At 44.7% G+C, this 11199-nt stretch overlaps 1 protein-coding gene across 1 annotated transcript in view; it reads left to right on the top strand.

The window, feature by feature from the left end:
• The window catches only part of LOC149429396 (KICSTOR complex protein SZT2-like), a 78532-nt gene that overhangs the window by 42234 nt on the left and 25099 nt on the right, over positions 1 to 11199 (top strand). The window contains exons 10-14 of the mRNA XM_089666455.1: positions 420 to 645; positions 7214 to 7343; positions 8766 to 8908; positions 9042 to 9194; positions 9277 to 9391. Coding sequence (XP_089522581.1) covers positions 420 to 645; positions 7214 to 7343; positions 8766 to 8908; positions 9042 to 9194; positions 9277 to 9391 — 767 coding nt within the window. The remainder of the gene's footprint in view (positions 1 to 419; positions 646 to 7213; positions 7344 to 8765; positions 8909 to 9041; positions 9195 to 9276; positions 9392 to 11199) is intronic.

Genomic DNA, 11199 nt, shown 5'->3' with positions numbered 1-11199 from the left:
CACCTTTGGGGAGCGGGGGCGGGGGGGGGGGGGGGAAGTCTTGTGGGACACGTGACAGGTCCCAGAAGATGATGGGACCATTCAAGAAGCGAAGCGCTACTCGCACATGTGCAGTGGGCACCCGGCTGTGTGCCCACACTGAAGATGCCAGCGCCTGGAATACAGGACGGCAGGTTGAACAAGCTGCAGAGAGGGCAAGGTGGGATCGTGGAACTGGTGAGTGGCTGTTTTTTAAAAGTCAGCAGCTACAGTTTTTGTAGCTGCTGACTTTTATTTTTTAACAGGGTGAGTGGAACTCCGCTTTAATGACGCAGGAGGGTATAGTCTTGATAACGCCAGATCTCCGCTTTAAAAATGCACTCTTTTGTGATTCCTCCTCAATTCAAGTCTCCATAGATAATTTACCGATGTTTCTACAGCTTTGCTGGAGGTGAAACTGGTTCTACTTTGGAAGCACAACATGCGTGTTGAGTACCTGGCAGTGGCCCCGTGGCCCCTGGAATCCTCCAAGCGCAGCACCAGGGTAGAGGTTGTCATGGAAGGGAGTTATGACATACTACACGATATCAGCTGCACACTGAAGAAGCCCATCACCAGCATGTACAGAACCAGCGTAATCCGGAGATTCTGGAACACTTTACAGAGGTACGCCGCTTTATTGTTACATGCTGTTAGCTTGCTTGGAATGATTGGACGATTTAGAAGACCTGTTTAGATTGCAGATTTTCCCCTGATGCATCTTCAGTCAGGTGTGGCCGATTTCCTGAACCAACGTTCAAACTATGCTCAGTGGAATACCCTGTAACCCCTGGTTCTCATCTGTGCGGGTGGTGCTGCTGCGGATCCGCACACAAATCCGTGCAGCCACACAGAGGAATGCGGACCCGGGGGCGGGTGCCATTAATTCTAATGGCACGCCGTCCGCACTGTAAACCTGAACCGTGCTGGGAACCGAGGTTCCCGTGCGGGCTGCGTTTTCCGAAGAAGTGCAGAGACTTCTTCCCTGCGTGTCCCGGGGCACGGGAGTCCATTCAAATGAATGGGCTCTCTTGCCCGCGCAAAACGCGGCCCGCAGGAACGCGGAGATGTGAACCTAGCTTCAGGCAGCCTTTCTCAATGGGGGTCCCTCCAGAGGTTGCTAGGGATTTGCTGAGCAGTGAGCAAATTCTGACTTTTAGCCAACTTATCACGGACATCAGGTATCTTTTTAGCGACCTGTAAGGGGGCATTCTGACCACCAACGTATTGAGTATTATTCCCACTGACAACTAGTGTAAGGGGTCTCTTTTCCCACTGATCACCAATCTGTGGGAATCTTACTGCAACGTTTGCATGCGTTTGTAGCAGTTCATCTGAAGAAAAGACCGTGTGGCCTTGAAACGCATTGTGGCTTGCAATAAAGTTTTCTGTACTGCATGGTGTCCCTGCTGGAGACTGTGTACAGCTACATTCTGCACCATTGACCTATGGGGATGAATGAAAGATCAGGACACAAGGCACCTCAACATCTACACTATCCACCATTAAGAGCTCAATATAATGCAAGAGTAGGTAACTGTAGAAAGGTGGAGATCTACTTTAAAAACACAGAAGAAACAAATGTTTTTAAAGGATAAGTTCACCTTTTGACCAGAAATAACAGATGTACGTTTTTTTACCTGCAAAAAAAGTGCATTTATTATTTTTGGTTGCAGGAGCCTGTAAAGCATTGCACCAGCGATCAGCAGATCTCTTGTGCCATGCAAGTCTCCTGCAGACCTGTCAGTATATCTGCATGTGCCTGTAAACCATTGCACCAGCGATCAGCAGATCTCTGGTGCCATGCAAGTCTCCTGCAGACCTGTCCGCATATCTTGCAGGAGCCTGGTAAAGCATTGCACCAGCGATCAGCAGATCTCTTGTGCCATGCAAGTCTCCTGCAGACCTGTCAGTATATCTGCATGTGCCTGTAAACCATTGCACCAGCGATCAGCAGATCTCTGGTGCCATGCAAGTCTCCTGCAGACCTGTCCGCATATCTTGCAGGAGCCTGGTAAAGCATTGCACCAGCGATCAGCAGATCTCTTGTGCCATGCAAGTCTCCTGCAGACCTGTCATCATATCTGCAGTAGCCTGTAAAGCATTGCACCAGAGATCAGAAGATCTCTGGTGCCGTGCAGGTCTCCTGCAGACCTGTCAGTATATCTGCATGAGCCTTTACAGCATTGCACCAGAGATCAGCAGAGCTCTGGTGCCATGCAAGTCTCCTGCAGACCTGTCAGTATATCTGATTGTCCGTGCGGGCAAACAGATATACTGACAGGAAGATTCAATGAACTACCTCGGCACCCCACATCGCTGTAGTAGTTCACTGAGAACTACAAGCTGACTGCCTCTAAGGCTGACGGGACGTGTCGTTTTTTAATTCACAAAACACTGTGAATGAATGACGCGGCCGCGTGGGCAGAATCCCGTGTGGCCGCGCTGTTTTTCAAAAGTGACAGCTAGTACGGGGAACTTCTCCCCATACTTCTGTCCCTAGGTGGGGGGCAACGGCTGCAATATTGGGAACATGTTACATTTTCCACCCTAAAAATGGGTGGTACATGTAACATGTTCCCAAAGGTGAATCTGTCCTTTAAAGATGGAGTTGCCAAATTTAAGTAAGGGCTCATGTACACTGCAACTGAAAAACTCACGTTTTAGGAGCTGTTCTGCGGTTTTTTTTTTTTTTTTTTTTTTTTTTTGTTTTTTTTTTTCAGCAGCCCCTGAACTCTCCCTAAAGTTTTCCTATGTGTCCGTGTACACATCGTCCTTTACAGGCATTTGAGTTTACAATTTTTTTTTGAACGCACCAAACTTGTGTTCAGCAGTCGATTTTATCAGCATTTCAAATGCAAAACGCTTGTAAACGCGGCAAATCGTGTTTATAAGCGTTTATGTTTGAATTTTTTTTTTTAACTCTTCCAGTTCCCGATGCTGTCCAGAGCCTTTTTTCATCATGAAAAATGCAGGCAAAGTGTTTTCAAGGTACTCAGATGGACAAAACACTGAACACAGGATGTTCCTACCAAGCTTGTCACACATTGTAATGACCAATTCAAACCTCAGACCTCTCCCACCCTTGGAAACAAAAGATATGTTAATGAACAATTCACACCTCAGACCTCTGCCACCCTTGGAAACAAAAGATATGTTAATGAACAATTCACACCTCAGACCTCCCCCACCCTTGGAAACAAAAGATATGTTAATGACCATTCACACCTCAGACCTCTCCCACCCTTGGAAACAAAAGATATGTTAATGACCAATTCACACCTCAGACCTCTCCCACCCTTGGAAACAAAAGATATGTTAATGACCATTCACACCTCAGACCTCTCCCACCCTTGGAAACAAAAGATATGTTAATGACCATTCACACCTCAGACCTCTCCCACCCTTGGAAACAAAAGATATGTTAATGACCAATTCACACCTCAGACCTCTCCCACCCTTGGAAACAAAAGATATGTTAATGACCATTCACACCTCAGACCTCTCCCACCCTTGGAAACAAAAGATATGTTAATGACCATTCACACCTCAGACCTCTCCCACCCTTGGAAACAAAAGATATGTTAATGACCATTCACACCTCCAATTCCTCATGAAGACCCCCTGCCAGGTGACCTTAATGACTCCCTCCACCAGACACCTTTCCCACCCTTGGAAACAAAAATGTTAATGAGCAATTCACACCTAAGCTAATCTCAACACATACTGCTGTCTCTGCTTCTGCTTTCTGTATCTCTCTGAAATCGTTCATAATTTACCACTTTTCAGTGCATTCTGGGCATTTGGGAAGGTCCCATGAGGTTATCTTTAAAAAACGCTTCTAAACACAAATGCATATAAACTCTGTATGTAAACGCGGCTAAACAGACGTTTTTTAACCAACGTTTTCCAGCAGTCAGTTTCCATCGTTCAGAAGTGTCCCGTGTACATGGGGCCCAAGGGTGGTCAATAATGAGAGGGCAGTAAGATGAATCCTGCATTGGCTGTCAGTTTGCACAGCAGCAGCTTCAAAGATGAACCCGATCACCCAGTTATATTACACTTTTGAACCCGCGGACATTGTTTCTTTAAGCCTTGATTGATTAAAAGGGAAAAGCACAGTCCAAAAAATGTTGATTTTGTAAAGAATTTTTCTTTGAAATAAACTTCAGTATAAATATCCACACACTCATGCAGTGAGTATAGAAAAGAACCCCCCACTTTAAAATAATTTGCAGCCTGAAATAAAGACAGACACAGTTTTTGTTTTATTCAGCTGTATTTACTAAGTGCCACTTAGAATATGCAAGTGAAACATATAACACCAACGTGTCTTAAAAATATAAAAAATATCAAAAACGGAATCACTGAGTTGATAAAAGGAACAATATAATAATCTTTCAGCGTCTGTGATATCCTCAAACTTTTCATATAAGTGCTCTAAGATTTAATCCGCCTTCATGAAGATATTCCTTTAATCCGTGAAATCCTCAAAAAAAGAAAACTCAATATAGTGCATTATCCCACACAAATTTACAAAAAACATATAATCACCCTGTGGTTACTGCCGTGTCACCCTACTCAGTGCCCACATCTAAATGGCTGTATTAAAAGGATCACCACCCCTCCTAGGTGTAATTGAACCGGACCCCGACTGCACTAGGGTATTTCCGTTAGACTCCCGCTTCCTCGTCCGAACACGGACGCCAACGCTGACCATACAAAACTAGACGACACCAGACTTGAAATAAATCAGAAATAGACTACTTTATTTTAACACAGTTACAAGATATATACACAGGGTGGGGCAATACACACCCAGTAACAAGAGACACATCAGCAGACAGTCCCAACAGGGGGAAGGGCTGCCAGAAACTCCCCCCGCCAAGCCAATACACACAAACAATTACATACCATAATAGTTTGCTCACAAGCAAGACACACAATAGAACAATGGGATACAACCACATGGCATTAAACAATGAACAACCACCCCACCCCACCTATACATGTCTACACAATATCATGACATATCACCCTGCACCCCTAACAGGCACAGGGTGACTTACACATAAGAGGAATATGGGGAGCTGAGACAGGGGTCTCCCCACCTCTCTAAAGTGAGCTGGGTTCCATGGGCCCCCCCACCCAAAGTGACTCCCGTCACACTTGGAATGACTTGTAAACTCCATCAGGTGTAGCTAATCACCTTCTCAATGGCACACAGACTTTTGACTTTCAGCTGTGATCAGCTCTTATTTTGATTAGCACAGCATGAAAAGCGCTTTCCTGGAGAATTTCAGTCCCTGTTATGGGGGGGGGGGGGGGCGGTTTCTGCAGGGACTGGAGCACTTGTCAAGTTAGAAGGGAAAATTGGATGGGGCAAAATATCATCCAATTATTGAGGAAAATCTGCTGCCCTCTGTCAGAAAGTTGTCAATGGGAAGAAGGTTTGCCTTCCAACATGACAATGAGCCAAAGCACACAGCACGAATGAGCCTCCAGTGATTGGAGGAGGGAGAGGTGAATGTCCTTGTATGGCCTAGTCAGAGCCCAGACTTAAACCCCATTGAAAATCTGTGGAATGGCTTGAAGACTGCAGTCCACAAACGTCATCCTCAAATTTAACTGAACTTGAGCCGTTCTGCAAAGACAAGCGGGCAAATATTGCAAAGTCTAAATGTGCGAAGTTCGTAGAGACATTTCCTAACAGACTAAAGGCTGAAATTAAAGCAAAAGGGGGTTCAAAAAATGCTGACACAAGGGGGCGATCCTTTTTCCAACTCAGTGATTCTGTTTTTGTTTTAGTTTTTCTAATTTGTGGTGTTATCTCTTTCATATGGATGTTATAAGTTACACTGAGTAAATACAGCTGGATAAAACAAAAACTGTGCCTGTCTTCATTTCAGGCTGCAAAGCAACAAAATGTAGTTTAACCCCTTCCTGTCCGGCCCATGAATATAAATGGCCAGACGGTGGCAGTGCAGGAGTGAGTTGCCATTTATAAAAGTCCTCCCCGCTTCCCTGCCTGTGCGTGCTCCATGGGAGCCATGGGTGCCCGCTTTGTCTTCCGGACACAGTAGAACACCTATTGCTGTACGGGACCTCCGTGTGAGGTCCCGATCATGTGATCACTAATTGGCCAATCAGTGATCACATGAATAGCAGTAAGCAAGATGTCACTTCTGACATCATTGCTTACTACATGTGAAATCTGTGAATGGTCACATGGTACAGGGCCATTCACAACAGCCTTGCACCATGTAACAAGCTGTGACCAATCACAGTTCACACAGTATTTCTCAATGGCTGCAGGAATGCAGCCAGAGAGGAGGAGACATGATTGCTTTTACAGCCTTTATGGGTATAAACGCAATCAGTGTAAAAAAACAAAACAAATCATTACCCCTACAAGTAGTACAGTGTTACTGTGGTGACACTGTACTGCTAGGGTGACAGTATGTGAAGAAGAAAAAAAAAATTGAAAAACATTTTTTTTGTTTTTTTATACCAAAAAGATAGCTGAATACATTTTGGCCAAGATTTATGAAGAAAGATTATTTATTTGCAAACTTTTATAAGAAAAACATTTTTTTTTTTTTTTTTTTTTCAAAATGTTTGGACTTTTTCATTTTATGTAGCAAAAAATAAAAAATCCTAGTGGTAAATAAATACCAAAATAAAGTTTTATCTGTCTCTAAAAAAAAAAGTTGCATGAACGCTCAATTGTCATTCAAAGTGTGATGATAACGCTGAGAGCTGAAAATTGGCCTGGACTGGAAGGGGGGGAGAGTGTTGGGACTGGAAGGGGGGGAGAGTGTCGGGACTGGAAGGGGGGGAGAGTGTCGGGACTGGAAGGGGGGGAGAGTGTCGGGACTGGAAGGGGGGGAAAGTGTCTGGACTGGAAGGGGGGGAAAGTGTCGGGACTGGAAGGGGGGGAAAGTGTCGGGACTGGAAGGGGGGGAAAGTGTCGGGACTGGAAGGGGGGGAAAGTGTCGGGACTGGAAGGGGGGGAAAGTGTCGGGACTGGAAGGGGGGGAAAGTGTCGGGACTGGAAGGGGGGGAAAGTGTCGGGACTGGATGGGGGGGAAAGTGTCGGGACTGGAAGCGGTTAAAGGGGCGGGGGATTCTTTTCTATACCCACTGTAGATACTTTACATACATAACTGATGTTTGTTTGTTTTTTTTCTTCCAGTATCAGCCAGACAGATCAGATGTTGGTGCACTTGAAATCGTTTGATAGTGTTCCGGAACATTTTAAAATCCCAGAAAGCACCAAGAATGGAGTCCCTCTGTTCTACATCCCTCCTGGATCCACCACACCAGTAGGTTTTCCTGTGTCAGAGATAAAGCAGTATCATTTTTAAAGCGAACCTGTCACCACAAACCTGAACAATTTAAAGTGGAACTAACCCAGCCCCCCCCCCCGTATACTCAGCTCCACCTTCTAGTGATGTTTACATCCCTCGACTGCCGCTGTCATCCTCTCCCAAGTGCCGGGTTTTCAACCTCTTGATTGGCCGGAGGGGGGATGACGTCATCCCGCCCATGGGAGTCTCTCATATCAGCACAGCAGAGGTGTGTGTTGGGAATGCATGATGAGCTGCAGAAACTGCGAGCAGGCAGGCAAGACATAGCTTGTTTCTTCTGCAGTAAAAAAAAGCTGCCTGCTCGCAGTTTTACAAAACTTAGGTTTAGTTCCACTTTGACCACTTGACCTCTGGAAGACTTTACCCCTTTAACGATCGGGCCATTTTTTGCAGTTCGGCACTGCGCTACTTTAACTGGCGATTGCACAGTCATGCAATGCTGTACACAAACAAAATTTATATAATTTATTTCACACAAATTTTATTTTGGTGGTATTGATCATCACTGGGCTTTTATTGTTTGCGATATAAATAAAAAAAAGACTGAAAATTTGGGAAATAAAACAGAAAACTCTAATTTTCATAAATTTTGGCCAAAATGTATTCTGCTACATGTCTTTGGTAAACAAAAAAACCCATTAAGTGTATATTGATTGGTTTGTGTGAAAGTTATAGTGTCTACAAACTATGGGACATATGCTGGAATTTTTATTTCTTTTTTGTTTTTTTTATACTAGTAATGACGGCGATCAGCGACTTACAGCAGGACTGTGATAGTACTGACTAACTGCCACTGACATCTTCATTGTTTTATGGATTGCATGGAATATTCTCATTTTCTGAGATTGTGGATTTGGGGTTTTCATGAGCTGTAAGCCATAATCATCACAATGATGACAAATCACGGCTGGAACTATCTTGCTTTGCATGGAATGAGTCTCATATATTAGTGTCACCATTTAAGTTGCTGCACTGAAATCAATAAATGAACTTTTGCGCCATATTCTCATTTTTCGAGTTTCACCTGTATAGTGCCAACAGTTTGATCAGCGCTTTACAATATAACGGGAGACAATACAGTTCAATACAAGGGGGTTAGGAGGGCCCTGATCCTGGGAGCTTACAATCTGAGAGAGAGTTGGCTTGCTCTGGGATGGCTGACATTCGTGCTGCATAGGATGTATGGCCTCAAATAGGCTCGTTCTGGACTGTTACTCGATACCATGGCTTTTGGAAGGATCCTATGTTCCTTTTTGTGCTGATCATACTCTTCAGTTGAATCTTCATATCTAACTAATCAATGTATCCAGAGATATAAGCAACTGAGGTTTCCTGTAAGATGACGTATGTGACTCCATTTTTCCCTCTCTTCTGCAGGTATTGTCACTGCAGCACAGTGACTCGGACTCCAGCCATTCCCAGTTTGCCTCCTACTGGAAACCGATCCTTTCCATGGATGCCAATGTGTGGCAACGCTGGCTTCATGTGCACCGCATCGTGCTACTTTTGGAGCATGACATGTATGTAAAGTTACTTTAAGCTGCTCTATGAGAATGCTGTAAACCTTCCCCATATATCCGGTGTTTGTCATGAGTCTATTTGTCAGTGCTGCAAAGGATTCTGGTATAGTAACCTCTCTTGTGACCCCTCCAGGCCTCTCCCGAAGCACCTCCATACCCCGGGGAACAACGGGCGCTATAGCACAGTTCAGTGTCGCATCTCCCACACGGCCCTCACGTCTCTCCTGCGGGACTGGAGCAGCTTTGTGCTGGTGGAGAGTTACTCTTATGTCAAGTTAATGTTGAGGTAATGTCAGTAAATGACTGTCTTCCGCTACGCAGTCCCTGTGATCCATGTCTGTCCTCACATTCTCTGTTGACTTTGTCAGTGACACTGGTCAGACGCCTTCTTCCTTCTGTGTGGTGCGGATAATCTGGAAGGCCCCGTGCATGGTCCTGCGGCTGGGATTTCCTCTGGGGACTCCAGCAAATTGCAGAAATAAGGTAAATTCCCCAAAAAGTTAATCGTTCTCGCTGCATATCATTAAATAGGAAACGTTAGCGTGTTTTCAAAGAGTGCTTAAAGCGGAGCTCCACTCAAAAGAAGTTCCACTTTAAGTCTTTGTCCACCGCTCCCCATTAAGGATTGGCACCTTTGGGGAGAGGGTACCCAAATTTGACAGGTACCAGCTCCCACTTCCGCTGTGATCGCCTAGGCCTCCCCCCTCCCTCCCCTTAGTCTTCTGGGACACATGATAGGTCCCAGAAGACTACGGGGCCTCCCTCTCTCCTGATCACATGACTGTGACCACTTCTTGCATTGTGAATAAAAACATTTTTCTTATAATTGCATATGGATAACTTGCAGGACTTCTAAGTAAGAAAGCTCTTTAATGCGGAGTTCCACCCAAAAGGGGAAGTTCCACTTTAAGCCTTTGTCCCCCGCTCCCCATTAAGGATTGGCACCTTTCGGGAGAAGGAACCCAAATTTGACAGGTACCCGCTCCCACTTCCGCTGTGTTCGCCTAGGCGATCGGAAGCGGAAGTTGTCGTCCTCCCTCCCCGTAGTCTTCTTGGACACGTGACAGGTCCCAGAAGACTACGGGTCCATTCACAAAGAGCAACGCTTCTCGCACATGCGCAGTGGGCACCCGGCTGTGAAGCCGCAAGCTGTTACAGCCGGGTGCCCACACTGCAGATGCCGGCACCAGGGAAAGAAGACGGCCGGTGAAACCAGCGGTACTGAGGACACCGCTGGACCCAGGGACAGGTAAGTGTCTGTATTTTAAAAGTCAGCAGCTACAGTTTTTGTAGCTGCTGACTTTTATTTTTTTTTTTTCTTCCAGGTGGAACTCTTAAATATGTGCAATTACTGTGATGTATTTTTAATGAGTTTACAAAATCATATACTTCCAATTCCATATTTGTTAAAGGGCTCTGTACATAGAAACACAGTATTGTGGGTTTTTTTTTTTTAACCATTTACTGACTGGGCCAATTCTGATGCTTCTCTCCTACGTGTAAAAATCAGCTTGTTTTTGCAAGAAAATTACTCAGAACCCCCAAACATTATATATTTTATAAGCAGGGGTCCTGGAGAATAAAATTATGTTTATTGCAACCCCCTTCCACCATCTGTTAACCTCCCTGGTGGTCTAACTAATTAATATTTTTGAATGTCAAAGCGGTACATTGTTTTTCATGGAAATTTGTTGTTTTATGTTGTAATTTTTAGGAATAACTCACTGAAATCTGTCCGAACAAGAGTCTAGTAAACATCCCGGATATGATAAAATTTGAAACACAAAATTATAAATTAGAATATAATAAATAATTATAAAAAATAATAAATTTTTAATTCAATAATGTAATGAAACCAAAAACACTGAAATGTGAAATAGAGCGCCAAGTTCGCACATCGCTGAGCTCAGTCGCAGAATCGTTTTCAGTGCCTGATGAGGAATTTCCCCCACCAATCATTATCACTCAACTCTGCAAGTGGTTCTGATTTACTATCGCTGTTCTCTAGCCGGTCTAAAACCGCGTCTGACCTAAAGGGACGCTTTTTGGACGCCATGGACGTTTCTCAGTTTCCAGGCAGAAAGAACAGTAAAAATGCAGGCAGGGCGCCGGACAAAGCACTCGGGACAAAATGTATGTGAAATGGTTTGATACAGTAGTGGAATCCTAAGAGATTACAGTGTATTGTGTGTGTGTGTGTGTGTGTGTGTGTGTGTGTGTGTGTGTGTGTGTGTGTCAAATTTTTACTTTTTTGAATCCCCCCGCTGTTCCTGCCCCCCCCCCCCGTACAT

Source organism: Staurois parvus, unplaced genomic scaffold (genome assembly GCF_062004578.1).
Source record: "Staurois parvus isolate SC_StPar_1 unplaced genomic scaffold, SC_StPar_1.0 ptg002718l, whole genome shotgun sequence".
Lineage (NCBI taxonomy): Eukaryota > Metazoa > Chordata > Amphibia > Anura > Ranidae > Staurois > Staurois parvus.
This window is presented reverse-complemented; position numbering and strand designations above follow the sequence as displayed.